The sequence below is a fragment of the Eubalaena glacialis genome, chromosome 10 (assembly GCF_028564815.1).
Source record: "Eubalaena glacialis isolate mEubGla1 chromosome 10, mEubGla1.1.hap2.+ XY, whole genome shotgun sequence".
NCBI lineage: Eukaryota > Metazoa > Chordata > Mammalia > Artiodactyla > Balaenidae > Eubalaena > Eubalaena glacialis.
Window position 1 is genome coordinate 11,950,092 of NC_083725.1, and position 21,738 is coordinate 11,971,829.

A 21,738-nucleotide genomic window follows, 5' to 3' on the forward strand; every position below is an offset into this window, starting at 1 on the left:
TGATATCTTCTTACACTCAACACAATTGGCCACTCTATCCTGCTTGAAATACTCTTTCCTTGGTATCAGTCACACTTCCTCTTGAGTTTTGCTTGGCTTTTCCTGGCTATTCCTCAGTTTCCTTTGGTCACTCCTCCCTCTCTTCCTAACCTCTAAATTTTGATCCTGCAGATTCTCAGGCCCCCTGAAAGTGGGGCACCTTCTCTCTCTCTCTAATTCTGTCCTCTGCTTAAATGCCATCTAAATGTATAGGATTCCTATATATGGCTTATCACCACCCCAGACTAGTCTGACAAGCTCCTGTCATATATCTTCCTGCCTACTTGACACCTCTGCTTGGATCTCTTACAGACATTGCATGCTCAACATGTACCAAACTGAACAGTTGATTTTCTCCCTGACACTATTTCTCACTCTTTTTCTATCTCAGTAAATGACATCATCATCCATCCTGCTGTACAAATCAGAAACAGTTTTGATTTCTATCTTTCCCCTATCTTCAAATCCCATGTATGACTTAGTCTCATAGCTTCTTCCTTCAAAATATAGCTCGAAGTCATCTATTTCTTCCTAAGTCCCTGGGCTTTTGCCAACCACCCAGCCTTGTACAAGTCACTTGTTTTTCCTGCTTCCTCTCTTTCTCTCTACAAATCCATTCTCCATATAGCGTTTAGAGTTATTTTTTAATGTAAATTGGTAGGAATAAATAGGCAGAGCACAGAGGGTTTTCAGGGCAATGAAAGTATTCTGTATGATACTATAATGGTGGGTACATGTCATCATACTTTTTGCCAAAACCCATAGAGCGTACATCACCAAGAGTGAACCCTAGTGTAAACTGTGGGCTCTGGATGATGATGTGTCAATGCAGGTTCATTGACTGTAACAAATGCACGGCTCGGTGTAAGACGGTGATGGTGGGGGAAGCTATGCATGTGTGTGGGCAGGGGATATTTGGGAAATCTGTGTAACTTCTGCTCAATTTTGCTGTGAACCAAAAACTGCTCTAAAAAATAAAGTATTTCTTAAAAAGTAAATTGGATGATACCACTCTCCTACTAACAATCTTCTAGTGGCTTACAGTTGCCCTTGACATAGAATTCAGATTTTTTATGGCTGAAAAGGCCCCTGCCTACCTCTCCAGCCATAGCGTGTGGCAACCCACACCAGCTGTCCTCTTCCCTGCAAATGCCATTCTCAAGCCTCAGGGCCTTGCCCTTGCTCTGGCCTCTGTCTGAACCCCCTCCTTCATGCTTGCTTGGTTCCTTCTTTTCCCTTAAATCTCAGCTGAAATGATACCACTCAGAAGGCCTACTTGACCACTGTATCTAAATGAATCTTCTACCCCCATTTCCCCCCATAGCATCCTATTTGCTTTTCTCATAGGACTTTTCTCCTTTGGAAATTACATCTTTATCAGTTTTCATTTACTGCTGTAGACCAATACCTGGTACAAGGGAAGCAATCAATAAATATTTGAAAAATGAATGAATGAATGAATGAAATGTATCTGGCTAGTAAGTGGTGAAACTAGGGCTCAAACCCAGAATCTGTCTGATTCCAGAATCTGTGTTCTGAACTCTTAATGCTAGGAGTAAAATCAATTCGTGTTCAGTGGAATTTTAGAGTAAAATTAATTTTAGCATAAAAAATCTAAAATTCTTTTAAAATGTGATAATCCACATGATAACCCTCCAAGGACAACAGAGTACTTGACTGACCTCTCTCTTAGTGATGCTGGATAACATAAAGTATCCAGCAGTATACAGTATGACAGTATGGATAACCTGTCATATTTGGCATTTTATTTGCTAAGATGCCCAGACAAGATCCCTTGCAATAATTCTTTCAACTTTGTCAAATATTCTGGGAAATCAAATAAAATCACTTTGGGCAAGTTACTTAACTTCTTTAGACCAGCATCTATAAAATAGGAAAATAATGATTTCATAGGATTATTTAGGAGGAATAAAGGAAATAGATGAAAAGTCCTCACCACAGGGTTGGAATACGGTAAGTAAATAATAACTGTGGTTCTTTAAAAAAAGTCTTAATTCTTCGGTTGATTTAAAAACTCTAATCTTCAGGGTTAACTAAACAGGGCTCCTTTTTAAACTATTTCTCAATTCTGACATGATTTGGATGAGCTGGATTGACATGCCAAGTCATCAAAGACTAATGATAGCTGGAAAAAATAAGCAGGAGAGTTGCCTCTTCAGGGGGACCCAAGAAATCCACAGGAAGCTTCTAAATCTCGATGAACTGACTTCTAAATTTCCATTGAGTTTACACTTTATTGCAAAGGACAGCTACAGTCCTGATTTGAAGTCAGTGCCATTCTTGGAATTTGTGTCTGGTTCATGAGCTTACATTTCCAACAAAGCTTTGGGGAATATACAAGAAAAAGGGAGCAACATATATGTTTTTCCAAATTACTTTTAAAGAGAAATTTGATTCCGTTCATTGATTCTGCCTAAAACAACAACAACAAAGTAAAACAAACACACACTGATATTTAGGGATAGGAATTTTTCTTTTCTTTCCTTTTTTTTTTTTTTTTTTGCCTCAGGGGACTTTGCTTTCCATTATTTGCCAAGTGCTCTATTTCACATGGTGTAATGAGAGTCTTGGGTCCCATTTTTTTTTTTTTTTGAGATCAGTTTGAGAGGACCATATTTCTTTCATAAGAAAAAACCTCAGAATTTCTTTTCTGTCTCTCAGGTTTTGGATGTTATCGTGACAAAACTAGACAAGCTGGCAGAGGGAACCATGGAAATTTTTGAGAATCTGAAAACGTAACAAATGGAGTTGAATGGATTTTGAACAATAGATTCCTCATCTAACTCAGGAGAAATTAAATAGAACTTTTGCTAAATATTTAACATTTTAGAGAAGAAAAACTCAGAGCTAAATACTTCAAATTTTAAGACTCATCATAATGAGAGTCTTTTCTTACAACTCATCCTGGAGTCTTACATTTACACACACACACACACACACACACACACACACCTGTAGAAGTAAATGGAACCTTAGCTGTCCTTGATGACTGGGACTTAGGCAAAAGAGAATGGCCAAGGAAACAGTTTTACAACATCCTAGGGGGAAATTATTGGTATTTCTTATGTATCTTATGAACTGGACTTAATATTTATTTACTTGTGCAATGTAATCAGTTTAGTGTTGTTTTAAAATACGCATTTGTTCAGAAGGTAATTGTATCAAGACACTTCGTTCTTTCCTTTATATGGCTTAGTGTCTACAAGGAATATTTTATTAAACTCAAACTTTCTTCCTCAGGGTAATCCAGTCTTTACATTTCATTTCTTGGATCTGGATTCCATTAGATTTTCACTCACTGAATTAAATCTGAGGGAGTCACGGTTCTCCTTCTTAGAGTATTTCCAAACATCTCAGAAAGAGAATTAAGATAATTTTCTCCTACCTTTTAACAAAATCTGCTTAGGAGTTTTAGCAAGAGAGAACTTTCCTTTTCTTGTCATTTTTGGAAGGGGAAGTTAGTTACCTTTGATGGCATCTGGTCAACCTGGCTCTCTCGAGGTCCCATGAGAAATAAGGGCCAACCCCGATCCGTCTGCGTTCTCTCTACTGTCCTCAGCTGCACTTTCTTACATGTTGGAGTGAAATCTTCTTGTCCTACCTTCACAAAACTGAAAGGTTATGCCAGTCTCATTTTTCCAACCTATGAACATTTACATTCTTCTGGTGAGAAGGAAAAACCCAGAATAGGATTGGGATAAATAATGTAGGAATTTGTGAAAATGCTTGCATTTTCAGTTGTTGATAAAAATAAAGCTGCCATAGGAGCATGCATTGTCAGTGATCACTTCATGTTTTGGAAGTGGCATTTAAAGAACCCACTTCTAAGATTAGACTAAAAGATGAGGCATTGTGTTGTTTCTGTAATATTCAAGCACCTCAGAATGACACTTTTTGGTAGAAGACTTAGAAATACACCCATACATTCCACAACATTTTGTTATGGAAAATTTCAACCACCATCCAATTTTAAGTTCTATAGTTTCAAGCTGCCAACACAGTATGGAAAACTCGAAGGCAGAGGAAATATAAAGAGTTCATACTGCTGTAGCTGTGAGGTCTCCTGGCTTCTAGGAGTCACGGGTGCCTCTTTGGGGGTCTACCCAGGAAAGTTGACTTTTGACGAATTTGTGTTTCTAGAGTATAATACCTGGGAACACAACAAAGTCCTCATTTGTTGTGACTGTCGTAAACTGCTCTTCCTAAAATTAAAAGTATTTAGAGTTGTGTGTGGAGATGTGTTTCCCTAGGATTTAGGCAACCTGTGCTTTCAGGGCAATTTGCCTAAATAGTGTGCATTTAAACTGATTGCAGTCATTCGCTAAATTGTTCACTGTGGTCCAAGGTGGTGGTGGGTTTTTAAGATAAATGTGGTCAGATTTCTCTCCCTCTGTTGACCTAGTTCTTGATTTCCACTTAAAGTTAACTAGTGAAAGTAATTGTTTATGAAAAGGGCCAAAAGGGCAAAAGTACAACTAATAAATGTTAACACATGGGAGATGTGAATGCAATCTACAGGGGCCAAGCATCTCTAGACTCTGCTAATCTGGAATTAATATTTAGAATATTTCCACTCCTGTCTTGGAGGTTCAAAGTAAGCATTTAGAATCTGTGGCTTTTTTAGAGCAAAAAAAAAAAAAGTGTTCTGTGCTATCCACAGTTCTCACTTTATGCCTTTAATATTCTGCTACAACACCTAGACACTTTCACATTTTATGTTCATTTATCATTCATCATTTTCCCTTGTCGAATTAGTTTGCCAAATTGCTTTCTGATCAGGACTCTTCAAGAGAGCAGAATTCCTCTTTTGCAGGGATGCAGATATTTCTTAACAGCATTTTGCAGTCGTGAATTCAGAGACTCATGGAGAACATCATTGAATATACACTTGTAACTCCTTGATTTGAATGATCCACGTAGATATTTAAACTACATTCAAGGACTAGGACGGCTGGTTGCATTGAGAATGTTTGTGGCAGGTAAGAGGAAAGTACAGGAGCCACGCATTTTTGTCTTTGATTAACATATAATTAACTTAATAGCATATTTCTATGTGAATAGAGTGTTTAAATCAGAAAAATTTTGTGAGTTCTAGATAGAGCCAATGCAAAGATTTTCAAGACCTAAAGTACAATAAGTAAATATGTTATCCTTTTCAGTCAAATCATATATTTTTGCCCAACTAAAAATAGGGTAATATCAGTGGATTATTGTACCCTAAACTATTCCCCAAAGAAATTCAGGAGTTAGTGGGGGAAATCAAGAATGGTATGTCATGGTTTGTTTGTTCTTAAAAGGCACAAAAGGCTGAAAAGACTGCTATCATTCTCATATGTCTCATTAGAAGCTGGAAATTACTCAATAAACCTATAAGCACAAGCACACATATATGAGTGGGTTTGCATTTTTCCTTAGCTAGTACTTTAAACCATTATAGCTTCAACCTAAAACTTTCCTTCTGATTTCTCTGTCGAAATGCAGCATGATTTAGGATTGAATAATAGTAAATACGGGTGGGAAAGCATTTGTTATGAAAGATGCTCCATGAGCATAAGGTATTGTTATTTCATCTGATGAGAGAATGTCTAGTTTCAAAACCATTTCATCATCAATATTTTATGCTAATGAATGAAACAGCAGCTAAGCCAGAGGCCACATGCAAACAGAAACACACTGCAAAATGTACAATGAACATTCTTCCTCCATTTGTTTCCTTAGCAAATAGAATTTGATTACCGAGTTCTTCATGGAACGATGAGTCTTTGTGTTTTATTTCTGTCTATAGACAGAGATCTGTCCCTCTGCCACGGAGATGTTGTCTTATATGAGAGTCATATTTCAGCAAACATAATTAAACCATCACAAACAGAGTCTTCCATTAGTCAGACCAGAGTTACGGTTGTTGTGCTTTAGATTCATAAGAAAGTATTTCACGTTCTGCTGGGGGAAAAGAAAGACCGCTAAATATTTCATGGCTTTTTCTTGATCACATTGTTTATTTCTCAGCATTTTAAAGAGATACTTAATTTTTCTCGACAGCTATTTTTGTCAACACGTTAGAGAGATAGATATTAAGGGCAAAATTTGCATGGGATACCAAGAGCTGGTATTTTCCTGGAATGATGCTTACTGGGTGCATAAGAATAAATCTCACACTGTTCTCCAGAAATGTCCTTGGCATTTGATGTGTTCTCTAAAGCTATATTCTGGTAATGTTCCACATCTAAGGTTTCGAGGAGGGGGAGAAATCATATTTTGATTGGTGTCGTTCAATATACGTTTGGGTTTCATGCAAAAATAAAACGCGGACACTAGAGGGTGCTGTTTGATTTTCTTTTTCACTGAGTTGTGCTGCAGATTCCCATGAATCAGGGCCCTGAAAAATGCCATCGTGTTCTCCTAACCAGGACCAAACTGCACTGCTATACAGGATGCAGAAATCCCCTGAGTTCAAGGAGAGAGGCTGGAAGGTTCAAAATGGGGTAGATGCTAAATTAATTCAGAATTAGTAAAGAAGTAATACTTTATTACTTTAAACGTGTATGATTGTCATTTTTTGATAATTACTTAATTTCCTTGGTTGAAAGAAATTTTATTAGATTTCAAGCTCTCACTAAATGTCAAATGGTTCTAAAAATAGCTAGAATATTAGACAATGTGAAACAATTCGTGCTTTCAAGTTTTGGCACTAGGATTTTGAGCAGAGTGCATACTTACTACTGGTTAAGAAACTAATTATAGAATTCTCAATTGTCAGAAATGCCAGACCCCGAGATGTTGTTTCTTTTGATATCAGAGAAATACCAAGTTAATAAGATTCCCAATTAACTTCCTTTTTCACCTTCACTAAACATGTGCTTCCCCCTCACCCCAGCCCTCCAGCCCCCCGCCCCGCTTCCTTGAAGCAAATCTTTTTGAGTGGCAGGAGAAGGCAGTGTTCTGGAGTTCTCTAAATATATGATGTCATATGGTTTATGTTTGTATCATGTCATTTTCTAACCTAAGTATATTTTTTAAAAAGCTTAAAGTTCTTGTTTTATAGAGAGGAAAGTTAAGGTATTGTGATCTCAAATGATTTATTTCAAGCCGAGAATTAAATTAGTAGAAGGGTCAGGATCATCTCCCAGTTCTTCTGCCTTGCAGACAGTCAGCTAAGGGACCTGTTTGTTTTTAGTTCTGTAGATGTGTTTCTCTTTAATACAGATAGGCATGACTGGCTCAGAGACTACTTGGCAGCCATCACCACAGATTTCCAGTTCTTCTCCCTCCCAGTTTCACGGGAAGTTCACAATTCCCCCTCTCTGAAAGTTAGTTCCAGCCATGTACCTTGCTTTGGCCAGTGAAATGGGAACAGAAGTGTGTGTGTCCCTTCTGGGGTGTGACCCCTTGCTGAGGTGAGCCCCAGAGCCTCGTGTTGAGCTGGCAGCATCAAAAGATAATGAAGTGTCAAGAAATAACAAGTGCTGGTGAGGACTTGGGGAAAAGGGAATCCCTCATTGGTGGGAATGTAAATGGGTGCAGCCACTGTGGAGAACAGTATGGAGGTTCCTCCATAAATTAAAAATAGAACTACCATACAATCCAGCAATTCCACTTCTGGGCATTTATCCAAAGGAGATGAAAACACTAACTCGAAAAGATACCTGCACCCCCGTGTTCACAGCAGCATTATTTACAATAGCCAAGATATGGAAACAACCTAAGTATCCATCGATGGGTGAATGAATAAAGAAGATGTGGTCTATATATACAATGGAATATTATTGAGCCATAAAAAAGGAAGAAATTCTGCCATTTGCAATAACATGGATGGACCTTGAGAGCATTATGCTAAATGAAATAAGTCAGACAGAGAAAGACAAACATAGTATCTTACTTATAGGGGGGAATCTAAAAACAAAACAAAACAAAACAAAAAACATAGAATGGATTAGTGGTTGCTAGAGGCATGGTAAAATGGGTGAAGAGGGTCAAAAGATACAAACTTCCAGTTATAAAATAGATACATCCTCGGGATGTAATGTACAGCATGGTGAGTATAGCTAATAATACCATATTGCATATTTGAAAGCTGCTAAAAGAGTAGATCTTAAAAGTTCTCATCACAGGAGAAAAAATTGTAACTGTGTATGGTGATGGATGTTAACTAGACTTTTGTGATGATCATTTCCTAGTGTGTATATATATATATCGAATCATTATGTCATATACCTGAAACTGATGTATTGCTATACGTCAATTATATCTCAATAATAATGTGATTCTGACACAGGAACAGACAGATAAGCCAATGGAAGAGAATCAAGAGCTCACAAACAGAACCCCAGAGGTTGAAACTTGATATATGATAAAGGTGGTACTGAAGTCCCATGGGGAAAGGATAAATTGTTCAATAAATTCTGTTGAGAGAAAAAAAAGATAATAAAGTCTCATCAACCTCCCTCCCAGGATGGAAGTAAGGATCAGAGTCCCCTGATGTGAGAAAGAGAGAAAGCTTTGTTGTTTAAGACACTGAGATTCTGGGGTGTTCTAATATGGCTCCACACCTAGCTTATCCTGATGACAGACAAAGATGTCAACCAAGCGAGAAAACCAAAGGCCAAGAATTAAAGTGTGGCAAGAAAGGATTTAATTTAAAAATCTAAAAAACAATTATAGTGTTTAATTTAGAAATTTCTAGTGACTTTGATATGAAAATCATTCAAGAGAAGTTATTAAATATGAAAACATTTCCTCCTTGTATGTCTTCAGTTAAAATTCATCTAAGGAAATCAAATAAAAAAAATAAATGAGACGTTATTGTGTTCAACTCAGAATCTGATGTGAAAACCTAAACCTTAGACTATGGAAATGAGAATGGAGCTCTGAATCTGCTGATCTTGAAGTGGGGGAAAGTCTGGAGTTGAGGATTTTCACGTGAGAAAAACCATGTGCATAACATCAATTTCCATCATGGTGAGGAAGAGATACTGTGTCTCTCCTAGAACAGATGATTTGATTCCTTAATCCATCTCAATGTTCAGCATTTTCCCAAAAGATCCAAAGATGTCTAAGTTGAAGCAGATGCATATTTTTCTCCATCAATACCGGTTGTCCTCTTGGCCGCATAGCATCTATGACTGCCAAGCTAGAGCTTGTGGACCCTCCCCGGGGCTGGGAGAGCAAAGCCGCTCAGCGCAGACTCAGTCTATACCCCGCTTCTTCAGCCCAGTGACAGTGTGATGCCGGGCCTTTTATATGTAAGACAACAGGAATCGTACCCACAACCCACGGTCAAGGACGCTAGTATTTCTGCTCAGCGTTTCCCAGAGTTCCCAGAAAAATTTAAAAATGCCATCAGCTTAAATCCAAAACAACTTCAAAATAAACTTGAAGTGGCGTTTACTTTGTTTTTAACCTTAAAAACAGAGGCACCCCAGGGATATATTTACCAGGCCCTCTATTATGTAGTTAATTATAGTAAATGTGGGTTCTTTGTGCCACATACAAAAGAGGACGCTGCCTGCTTCTCTTCCACATGGCACCTCACTAAATGCCCTGCTAATGCTCTGTCAGGACAAATAGCCGCATAACAAAACGCATTAAAGCTCTGGCCTACCTGCTCCAATTGCTGCTGCTGTTTTGTTTTGTTTTTTTTTTAAATCAGAGGATGCTATTTAGTGTGCAAAGCTTAACATCGATAAGTATGATTCCAGCCACGGAGTAATGAGAATAATTGAACACAAAGTTTATTTAAGCATAAAACACGTTAAAAATGATTTGGTTGATTTGTGAGAGAGAAGAGTTTGGGTCTGAAGAGACAGATGGGGTGTTGGGGTCCCCAGGTCTGCAAACAATACGTGCGGGGGCCACGTGGCCCGGCAGGGCTGGAGGACACAGGGGCAGGTGTGGGGAGGGGAGTAACACAGGCGCGTCGAGGTCAGATGCTTCCAAACACCGGAGAGATTCCTTAGAGGGAGTCAAACCTTCCAATCACCGCTTCTCAGTATTCGATATCGTTCCAACAGGCCCTTTCTCTATAAAAACTATGATACAGAAACGCGCTGGTGGGATAGATTTCTCTGGTCAGATTTCCGACAGACTTGTCTAACCAGAATTTTTTCCTTTACCGGGTTTTCATGCGAACCAACGTTTCTAGTGACAACTATTTGGAAATTTTAAGCAAGATATATGTTTTCCACAACTGGCTTTTAGAAGCCCAGTTGCATACCTTGAAAGAGGAGCATGACATTTCCCTCTTTTCTGGAACCCTGACCGTTTGGGGCAGGTGGCATCACTTTGAGACAGTGGGCAATCTCAAATAGGTTTTGACTTAAGGGCACACACCTTTTATCCTACAGGGAGTTGAAGTAAGTAAATTACAGTACTTTATATAGCAACCTTGAGTTAATTATGAGGTCGTGCCTGATGTATAGACAAAATGCCATAAAGAAATCTGGGTCATGATGAGAAGCAGCGTCCAAACTTGAAGCTCAATGGAAGAATTAGAGGCTGTGAACAGAGAGAGACATAGTAAGTCCTATGAAAAAAAAATATACCTGTTTGACATGGATCAGACATCTTTGTGGTATTCCAGTAAAGGAACCTACTTTCTTCATTGCCAAGAACCCACTTTCTCCAAATGGCCTGGACTCAGGTAGCAAGGAAGCAAAATTAACCCAACCTTTAGGAGAGTCCTGCTAACTTAGAGGGTACCAGGGACACCTGGCAGCTAAGGCTATTGCAGGAAACCTTGTTTGTTGGATCACACACCCCAGTCCCAGCTCAACCCAGGTAGACTTGGGGCCAGATCTAAGGCCAATATTTGGTACTTAAATGGCTGGGTAACTTCCTTCTTTAAATATCACCTTCATCTATACAAGTAGCTCATGCAGCTCAATATCAAAAAAAAACAAACAACCCAATCCAAAAATGGGCCGAAGACCTAAATAGACATTTCTCCAAAGAAGATATACAGATTGCCAACAAACACATGAAAGGATGCTCAACATCACTAATCATCAGAGAAATGCAAATCAAAACTACAATGAGGTATCACCTCACACCAGTCAGAATGGCCATCATCAAAAAATCTACAAACAATAAATGCTGGAGAGGGTGTGGAGAAAAGGGAACCCTCCTGGACTGTTGGTGGGAATGTAAATTGGTGCAGCCACTATGGAGAACAGTGTGGAGGTTCCTTAAAAAACTAGAAATAGAACTACCATATGATCCAGCATTCCCACTCCTGGGCATATACCCTGAGAAAACCATAATTCAAAAAGAGTCATGTACCACAATGTTCACTGCAGCTCTATTTACAATAGCCAGGACATGGAAGCAACCTAAGTGTCCATCGACAGGTGAATGGATAAAGAAGATGTGGCACATATATACAATGGAATATTACTCAGCCATAAAAAGAAACGAAATTGAGTTATTTGTAGTGAGGTGGATGGACCTAGAGTCCGTCCTACAGAGTGAAGTATGTCAGAAAGAGAAAAACAAATACCGTATGCTAACACATATATATGGAATCTAAAAACAAAAAAATGGTCCTGATGAACCTAGGGGCAGGACAGGAATAAAGACACAGATGTAGAGAATGGACTTGAGGACACGGGGAGGGGGAAGGGTAAGCTGGGACAAAGTGAGAGAGTAACACTGACACATACACACTACCAAATGTAAAGTAGATAGCTAGTGGGAAGCAGCCGCATAGCACAGGGAGATCAGCTCGGTGCTTTGCGACCACCTAGAGCTGTGGGAGGGTGGGAGGGAGACGCAAGAGGGAGGGCATATGGGGATATACATATGCATATAGCTGATTCACTTTGTTATACAGCAGAAACTAACACAACATTGTAAAGCAATTACACTCCAATAAAGATGTTTAAAAAAAATCACTTTTATCTTTTAGCTAAAAGAGCAGGGACCAAAAGGTTTAAAAAAAAACCAAAATGATGCTAGAATTCCTTAGGCGTTTTCCTCATCTCTCCTTCTTACTTTCTGGAAGTCTCATAGATCAGTTGCTGACCGAGTGGGCCTCACATAGGACTGTCTCCTTCTCAGGGTCAAGAACTTCCTATGTCCCCAGCTGCCGGCCCTGAACGGGAGTCGTGCTCACCTCTGCAGCTCTTGCCGTCCTCCTGCAGGGTCCCCGTCACGCAGCTGCACAGAGGCCCGTCCACGCGGCTCGTGCAGATCTGCTCACACCCTCCATTGTCCTCACACCAGTCCAGCCCTGAAAAAGAGCCGCTGGACAAGTTACCTGCAGACAGTCCAGCTCTTCAACTCGTATCTAAGGGCAAGGCCTTAAAGAGAGGGGTGGAAGGAAAAAATCCCAATACTGTCATGAGTTTTTAATAGTCCACGAAAAGATTTCATTATGGAAGCGGGCAGGCTTCTCAAACTGGGGTCCCCAAACTGGCGTCCTCAAGCTCCTTGTTCACCAGATTCACATCGTAGGCAAAACACACCCCAGACTTAGCCCGAGCCTTCAAATCCCACTGTTTTAATCATTTATAGTGTGTTTTAGGGAACATACATACTTTTTCTCCTAATAGGTCCCACTGAAATGATCTGTTCTTTAGGTTCTTTGACGTAATCTGTGGCAATCCTGGAATTTTGAGGGCAATTCTGAAAGACAGAACACCGGAGGGAAAATTTCACACAATTAAGCTGATAACTTATTCTTCACCACGTTTCCACCTCCAAAAGAGGCAGTGGCTCAGCCTGGAGCAGTACTGCAGCTCAGATTAATTAGAATCAATCCATTCTTGATCATTGAGCCCACTGGGACTCGGGGCTTTATGTTGAACAGAATTAAATATATTCTCCACACTAGAATTAGATTCAAAGAGGCTCCCTTCCCAGGGAGGAGGATCCTGTATCAGATCAGAGAACAGTGTTTGCAGCAGCATCTGTAAGTAGCTCTGACCATAATTCACATCTCGATTCGGCCAACATGGGGCGAGCATAAAGCTGCAATGTTAAAGGTTAGGGACCAGGTACTAGTGCAATAAAGTCTTAGGGACATAGCCGTACGTGGTGGGGATGTAAGCCTGGCATGGACCAGATGATTGGTTTGTCACCTCATCCCGCCAGCACCTCCACAGCCTCAGGCCTGGATGTGGATTTGGATGATCTGTGGGATAATCCCTGTCTAAAGGACACCTGGATAAAGTGCATCCTGAGCCTGGGAGTTTGCTTCTGTGGTGGACGGGAGCTTGGCCCCATCACTCACCTCAGATGCAGGGGGCCTGGCTCCTTGAGACTCTGGCATATTGGTTCTCAAACAGGGCTAATTTTGCCCCCCAAGGGACACTGGGCAAAGTCAGGAGGCATTTTGGGTGTTGCAAGTGGGGAGGAGGTGATACTGGGGTCTAGTGGCTAGAGGCCAGGGACGCTGCTAAACAGCCTACAGAGCACAGGGCAGCCCTACAACAAAGAATCATTTGGTCCAAAATGTCTGTAGTGCTGAGGTTTGAGAAACCCTGGTCTAGTGTTATGCCAACAACAGACTGACATTTCTAAGTCAGATAAAAGGAGTAAATGGTCATCATTCTACCCTGCTCTCTTATTGTTCCAGCACAGACGACTGCCACTCCTAGGCCTCTGAAGATGGTTCCAATTCAGCCACTGCCAGGTGCAGTGAGTCCTAAAGAACTCTAAAGAGCCACCGACGTTGGGATTTGTGACTCCCCACGTGGGGAAAACTGGAACTGAGAGAAATAAAGCTAAGCACTGAATTTTCATGCTCTCACTTACTATTTTACAGGAGTACTTTTCTGAATCACAGAGGGACACTGCGCAGTGCAGATGGACTTCATCGTAATCCCCAATGAACTTAAAGACGGTGACGTGGAAGCGACAGGTGAGGGAGACACCGTTTTCCTCGATGCCAATGGTGTTGTCTTTAATGTTCTGACACCTATTCGGAAAAAAGGGACTCTCTGCTTCACACTTTCATGTTTCATACAAAAACCATCATGAACGGTAAAAATGCCTTTGCGTTTGAAGGTGACCTCTGGAGTGTGTGGGTCTGTCATTTATTACGACTCCCTTATAGTTTCAGTTTGTTGGAAAAGCATCAAATAGCACCTCAAATTAGGATCTTAACTGCAACTAAAAACAAAATGACCACAGGGCCTGCACTCAATTTCCCTACCCACCAGTTTCTCATTCCTCCCCCTCACAATGCTGTGTTTTACTGATATCAGTTTAATAAACACAAGATGAGTCCTTACGGCTTCTGTACTTTCTTCAGTTAATTATCAGTTTTGGCAGGGGCCCCTTTTTCAAGCTCTATTGGGAAATCTTCCCACAAGTGAAAACAGGTGGGAGCTGGAGAAGACGGACCAGCAGTCAAAGATGAGCTGAACGATTGTTTGGATGTAGGGATCACTCCCTTCCCCTCTCCTTGTGGTACTGAGCCAACAGGCAGGGACACAGGTATCTCGCCTCCACCTGTTAGAGTTTCTTAAATGGACCACAGTCTCTTATGCCCCAGGGTCTTTTCACATACTGTTTCCCCCACCTGGAAGCCTCTCTGCACTTCTTCCCCTGCTAACTAACCCTGCTCTTTCTCCAATGCCCGTCTATGGCTTCCCCTCCTATATAAACATGCCCTGACCAGGCAGGAACAGGTGGCTTTGCCTGGATTTGCCAACAACACCCTGCTGAGCCCCTGGGATGCAGGAACCAAGGTGTAGTCCTCACTGTGTCTCCAACACACTGGAGGGCACACAGTAAGTATTTAAAAAGATGTGGTACATATATACAATGGAATATTACTCAGCCATTAAAAAGAACGAAGTAATGCCACTTGCAGCAACATGAATGGGCCTGGAGATTATCATACTAAGTGAAGTAAGTCAGACAGAGAAAGATAAATATCATATGATATTCTGCTTATATGCAGAATCTAAAAAAAATGATACAAATGAACTTATTTATAAAACAGAAATCGACTCAGACTTAGAGAAAGAACTTATGGTTACCAGGGGGGAAGGCTGGGGACGAGGGATAGATTGGGAGTTTGGGGTTGACATGTACACATTGCTATATTTAAAATAGATAACCAACAAGGACGTACTGTAAAACAATAAATAAATAAATAATGAAAAATAAAAATACTTAGATGCTCTTTAGTCAAACTCACACAAATATTTGCCTGAGAAGCAATAAAAGCTATGACCTGTCTTTCAGCTCTGAGAGAACGTGTATGTGTATATATAAAGCTGTATTTTTACTTTTGAAACATACGTACAGTATTAACTCTCAGAACTGTTTTGTTTGAAATATGGTATTAAAATTATACTTAATTTTTAGACCAAAAAATAAAATCTTTTTTTTAGACTGGATGAATCAGTGAGTGAATGAATGAATTGTGCTTCCATGGCCAAGGTTGGCCCACTGTGGCCAAGAAACTCTTTAAAACGATCTTATCAAGATAAAGAGTGTGACTCTTTTCCTTATGTTTCCTTCCCCTGGCCCCCAGGATTCAATAGCTTCGTGATAAGGAAAATTAAAAATTGAAGTTATCCTTCAGCATTCCCACACCTATTCAGTTTGGTAATTAGTCCATAAGGCAATAGTTTCCTAAATGCTTTGAAACAAAAACTTACTTGCCATACTTTTCCTTGTCACTGTGACTCATTTGAATAATCTAAATTGGTTCAAGGATTCTACAACATTCTCAGCCCTCCAGTCTTCACGCAGACCTTCCGTCTTAACTAGACCCCCAACTCCCAGAGAGATGATTCGAGGTTTAAGTGTCAGAAAAACAGGAAGCAGAAGGAAGGGGCCTCGGGAAGCAGGGACAGGCTGTCTGGATGCCGCCTTCGGGGGACAAACAAACCGAGCACTAGAATCCTTTGTCCACTCTCAGAGGAACAAGTGTCCTTTCCTCTGTCTGGGCACATGAAGAGAACAGAGAAGTGACCTTCGTGTGCCCAGACCTTGGCATCACTGGTAGATGGCGGTGGCGTCTCTGCCCCCAACGTAGCTGGAGAGGAGCGGCTGACCCCTCCCCCCAGATTCTGACCCATTCTGCTGTTCAGTCATTCAGCACTGGGCAGCAGTTTTCCCATAGGCTCACTGGAAAAAACCAATAACCACGTCCCTCCAAGAAAGGTCAAGAGGACTCATGAATTAAATTCTCTCACACGATGAAATTACTTCACACCCAACAACAGTTTAATATGAAGACCTTCATCCAGACCCTGGGGGGAGCTGAGATTTACGAACACGCTCACTTACTCTCCCTCTCTGGGTCAACTCTATTAAATACTATTTAAAAAATGCTAAATGCCACAGTGTCCTTCAAAGGTGGCCCAAGCGTGCCCACCCGGGTTTGTATTTGTACAGCGGCTCAGATCGTAGCTCTTTTACTTTGGGTAAGGACCATGGCTGGGGCGGGGGGAGGGGGAGGAAGGGAACAGATGAAGAAACGGAGACCTGTGATGTTAGCCGGAGCATCTGGGCCTGTTAAGACACCACATAGTCACCAAGTCCTTCCCTCTGCCTCTAGGGAGGCTAAACATCAACTCAAAAAGATAGTGCCTTCAGGAGGCCTTTGCTGAAAATCCCACTGTATGCCTCAGCAACGCAGGCCACAAGCCACACCTGGCCAGGTAGGGAGTTGATGCGTCTTGGTGCTTGAAAGATTTCCCCCTCTGCCCCTTGCTGGTTGGGTGTCCTTGGGTGAGCTGCGTACAGGCTCTGAGCCTGTTCATGTGCAAAATAGTGGCTATTTATTGTTTGTCCGCCTAGAACCTACTCTTCTTCTTTGGGGGAACCATTCCTTCCCCAACTTTAAGGCTAATTACAGTAGCCATAGCACTCCCTGACCACTCCAGGGAGGGATGCTGACTCAGGCCTGGGATAGGGTTCAAGAAACACTACCCCCAAACCTGGCACCTTGAATATTTTAAGCTGAAGGAGTTTGAGAAAATGACAGAACCAGGAAGGTCACTCTTCTCACCTGAAACAGGTCATAAAGCCCTTATGTGAGAGGTGCCCTCCCTATACCAGAAGGAAAGGAGCATCCTTATTTCTGAAGACAAAGGGACACCAAGAAGAATCTGAACAGTCCGCTTAAGATTCCCCGCAGTTTACTACAATTACCACATACTCTTGACCTTCTCCACGACTGTCCACTCTTCATCAAACCGGGCATAACGATACTCAGCTTGAACTGTTTCTTCGAGTCTTCGTTTCCTTATGAAGACTCCCATGTCACGTAAAACTTACATTAGATGAATGTTATGCTTTTTTCCTGTTAATCTCTCTTTGTCCATTTAATGTTCAGACCCAGCCAGGAACCCTAAGAGGGTCAAGAAAAACTTTGCCCTCCCCAACACCAGGCAATTTAATGTTGCATCTCCTCCGAACAAGGCAGAGGAAATCCATCCAAGAAAGGCTAATCATACTCCTTCTCAGGGATTCCCTGAATTGGGGTTAGAAGGAATGCTCACTCCTGGGGGTTACAATGCAGAAAAAAATGCCAGCGTCTAACGAGGTCAATGAGAGAGACAGAGACAGAGAGGGACAGTGACAGAGACAGAGAAACAGAGAGCAAGGGATAGAGGGAGGGAGGGAGTCTTGACAGCATCTGGCTTCCTGGACCCAATCATCCCTGAAGCCGCATCTACTTAATGTGATTTGGTTTTGTAACCATTAAGTGCCTTGCTTTTGCATAAACTAGTTTGAAATGGTCTCTACCACTTATAAGAGAAAGAATTTCGATTAACATAGTCAACTGCTTTTAAGAATTATGGTACTGGGATGATGGAAATGTTCCAAAATTAGATTATGGTGATGGTTGCACTTCTCTGTACATTTACTAAAAATCATTGAATTTTACACTTAGGGCAAGTACATTATATTGTATATAATTATGTGTGCAATAAACCTGTTAAAAAAGTATTGTTGCTTGACAAAACCAGTAAGTGTTTTTATAAAATAAAGATAATTATCATGGTTGTTGTTTGGTCCATAGTCTTTTCTTCTTTTTCATTCACCCATTCATTTATTCATTCATTCAATAATTTTGTTGCATAACCACTCTGTTTCAGGAAATATGCTAGGTGCTGGGCATATGCTGGTGAGTAAAAAAAAAAAAAAAAAAGTTTATAAGCTATTATTCTAATCCCTTTTTAATTTTCATAGATGTCCTATTCACCAACCTTTAGTTATTCTCCTTACATCCTTTCGTTTGCAGATAATCCACATTCAACTCAGATTGAAATTCAAAGTAGGCAGGACAGAATGCCCTCTTGGGTCACACTGAGAGTAAAGCATTTTGTAGTTAATGCCACATGGAACTGGTGATCTACCACTAAATTGCTGTGTGATTTTAAGCACTGCTTGATTCACTAAGCCTCAGCCTTCTCATCTGTAAAATGGGGCTTATAATATCTACCTCATACGTTGTCATCAGGATTAGATAGTTCTTGGGTGCAAAATGCTGGCCCTGTAGGTCGTCAACAAATGTTAGTTCCCATTCTCTTCCCTAAAAAACAATGTAGACAAATCTGATACTAAAGGCTCTGAGACTGTCCTCCGAGAAGAGGCTACCCACCCTTCTTCAATGATGAAGTATCGGAGCTTGTCATTGCTGTCGCGGGAGGGGGTGGCGTAGCATTTGTTCAGCGTCAGAATCAGATGCGTGGAATCGGCTCCAACCACAAAGACCCCTACATACAGCACATCTCGAGTCGTCAGCACCACTTCGCCCTGGCGGTATGGATGTTTGTAGGAGGCATTTTTATAGAGTGCCATCTTGGTGGTGAAGCTGCCTTCTTGGGTTGGAACTGTCAGGTTAATGACGCTACAAGGGAAACAGTCGTAAGTCGGGGAACCCCAAGCAACGTTATCTATTCAATTACTTACCGTTTTCCAAGCTGAAAACGCAGAGGGAAGGCCAAGCAGAGAGTAGTAAAGTCTAATAATTAAATTTAAATAATTAAATCTAATTTTAATTAAAATTAAAAATTCAATTCCTCAGCACCTCTCTCCCCCTGGCACATTTCAAGTGCTCAATGGCCACATACAGCTACTGTATTGGACAGTACTGATACAGGACATTCCGATCACTGTAGAAAGTTCTATCAAACAATGCTGGTCTAAGGCATCTAGGTTCAGAAAATATGAATTATTCTCTCCCTAGTGCTTCAAAGACGGAGGCTAGCAGTTTTGATTGTGCTAACCTTAACTGTCAAGGAAAAGACAGAGCAACGTGCACAGCCCACGAGATTCTCTACCTTAGCATAGGCTTCACGACAGAGTCCAAGGAGATCTTGATATCCAGCTCATAAGCACATGAAAATTCCACACTGATCGTCCTGTCCCTGGTGATGATGTTGCCAGTATTGTTGGCACTTTCTATCCAAATGGTGTTTTTATACATGATATGAGTGGCATTGGACTGCAAAGCAAAGGGAGGTCAGAAATCATTAAATCTGGGCGTGAGTATGTGGCTTGCATTTCAAATCCACGGGCCGGAAAGTGGAAAAATGGCTTCATTTCATATATAACCCAGAGGCCAATATAAATCAGGATGGAGCTAGTCTCAGCACTTACTGGAAAAAAAAAGTATTACAATAGATGTCAACAGCACTTTCAGTCTGATAACCTTGAATGCCCACGGAGGGTGATGTCATGTACCACTGAATTCTAAGTACAACCAGTCCCCAGTTATCTGTGGGAACCCAAGCTGGGGACAGCATGAAGTATTGCCATCCTGAGGTAATATGTATCTTCTCTTTCAAGTCTTAATTCAAAATCCAGCCTCCGCCAAATCTTGTACCAGACATGCCCACAAGTACCAAGATGAATACACGCATGTTTCACCGTCTTGCACCTTTCACTCCCTGATAAAAAGTGTTAATGAACACAGTTATCAAAAAAAGACACTAGGAAGGCACAGGAGGAAGAGAAGTGAGATGCTTTGCTAACCTATGAATTGGATAACCTGACACAAAATGTTGTGACCTTGCTGTATTTCTGCAGCCAACTGTTAAGTGATGTCTGGGACACCCTTACACCCTGCAATAGCTGAACCCAGCTGTCTTTACCTGGAAGAACAACAGAAGCATGAGAGAGGTAAAAACATGTGTCAGCATGCAGGGCAAAGGATGACAGCAGACAGCGCAAACCAGGGAAGGAAGCATGTCACTTATCTTGCTTTCAGTTCAACCACTTAGCACCCAATGATGATTTTCCCGCTGTCCTTCATTTCGCGCATGCCTTTTGCTGTTTTCCAAGGAGCATGTTTCTAAGTCAAACCCCTGAAGTTGGCTTAAGGACAATCAATGTGCCAACACCTGGAGCTGCCACCACCTCAGCCAGGTGCTCTTCCCTGCCCTCGTTCCTCACCTGCACAATGTTTCCACAGTTCCCTTTGGTGTTGTTGATCTGAAAGGAGATAAAGTCCTCTCCCTCGATGCCGGTGCACTGCCTGTCATTGATCCGCACACCCTCCCTCTCGAAGCCGAGCTGGAAGAGTTTGCACTTAGATATGGACACTTCCATCTGGGCAGCCTTGCAGGTCACCTCTGCGTCAATGATGTCATGGGAGTCTGTGGGGAAACAGTCATTATGAAAGGCACGTCAGTGGGAGTTGGTCTTGCTGTGTGGGTGGGCGAGGCGCCCCATTCTCTTTAGAAGAGGCTGATGGTCTTCACACAGAGGCTGCAGCATTTCTAACGAAGCTCTGATCAAACTAAATGAGTATATGAACTCATTCAAAGCAATAACTTGGGCAATGCTAGGGCCTTTTTTTTTTTTGGCCATGCCGTGCGGCATGTGGGATCTTAGTTCCCCGACCAGGGATCGAACCCACACACCCTGCATTGGAAGCGAGGAGTCTTAACCACTGGACCACCAGAGAAGTCCCCAGAGAGCCTTTTTTTAAAGATGAAAATGCTATACAAAGTGTCTTTGATCTTTTCTTCCTAAACCCAGTATTTCCGCCCCACTTTGGTGGTGGCTACTGTCTGTAAGCTCCATACCGCATCTGGCTCACTGTGGCCTGGCTAAAGAACATGCCCCAAGTGAGGGCAGCCCTGGTCAGGCCACTCCACAGCCCAGCTGGTACCCAGGCCAGCACTAGGAGCTCTTGTTTTTTGAAATGGAAAGCACCAATGGACATTTTCCGTGAGTACACAAACACAGGCTAATAAGCTCTAAAGAAACAGAGAGAAATGTTTTTATCTGCTTAGGTGAAGCCTTTGAACAGCACATGTGGTCCCCTTCTGTGGAGCCTTCTGGTCAACCAGGCTTTCATTCTCTGATGATGCTAAACGTGGTATGTGCCTTCTGAGTTCCTCGGTTTAGCCAAGGACACGGAGCTGGGAAGCAAAGCAGGTCCCCCACAAACCGACAAAACAAGTGCGCTCTTGGCCAGGGGACAAGGCCATTCCTACCTTAAGGGGACTCCTACCTGGAGTCCTAGTTGTTTGCCGTTTGCTTCAACATTTCTGTTTTCTTCAGGACTCACCGAAAAGCTTCGGGCCAGATAAAGCTGGCTTTAAACACATCTTACAGCACCTGGCACTCTCGTCCTGATTCTTTCATGTTTTCGTCAAACCACCTTATCTCCCTGTGAGTCTAAAAGATCAATTTGGATCTCTCTGATGTTGAACATGGACTCAGGTGGAGCTGGCTGATTCTATGCATGTCCAAATTTGCGTG

At 41.6% G+C, this 21,738-nt stretch overlaps 1 protein-coding gene and 1 long non-coding RNA gene across 3 annotated transcripts in view; one reads left to right on the plus strand and one right to left on the minus strand.

Annotated features, from left to right (window-relative positions):
- Positions 1-14,277, plus strand: part of LOC133099566 (uncharacterized) — an 85,483-nt gene extending 71,206 nt beyond the window's left edge. For both annotated transcript variants that reach the window (XR_009702355.1, XR_009702356.1), the window contains one exon: positions 13,820-14,277. This is a non-coding gene — a long non-coding RNA (uncharacterized LOC133099566). The remainder of the gene's footprint in view (positions 1-13,819) is intronic.
- The window catches only part of TECTA (tectorin alpha), a 68,990-nt gene continuing 57,702 nt past the window's right edge, over positions 10,451-21,738 (minus strand). Inside the window, exons 17-23 of the mRNA XM_061203303.1 lie at positions 20,422-20,624; positions 19,308-19,471; positions 18,626-18,874; positions 13,810-13,972; positions 12,591-12,678; positions 12,167-12,283; positions 10,451-10,551 (exon numbers count right to left, since the gene is read on the minus strand). Coding sequence (XP_061059286.1) covers positions 10,451-10,551; positions 12,167-12,283; positions 12,591-12,678; positions 13,810-13,972; positions 18,626-18,874; positions 19,308-19,471; positions 20,422-20,624 — 1,085 coding nt within the window. The remainder of the gene's footprint in view (positions 10,552-12,166; positions 12,284-12,590; positions 12,679-13,809; positions 13,973-18,625; positions 18,875-19,307; positions 19,472-20,421; positions 20,625-21,738) is intronic.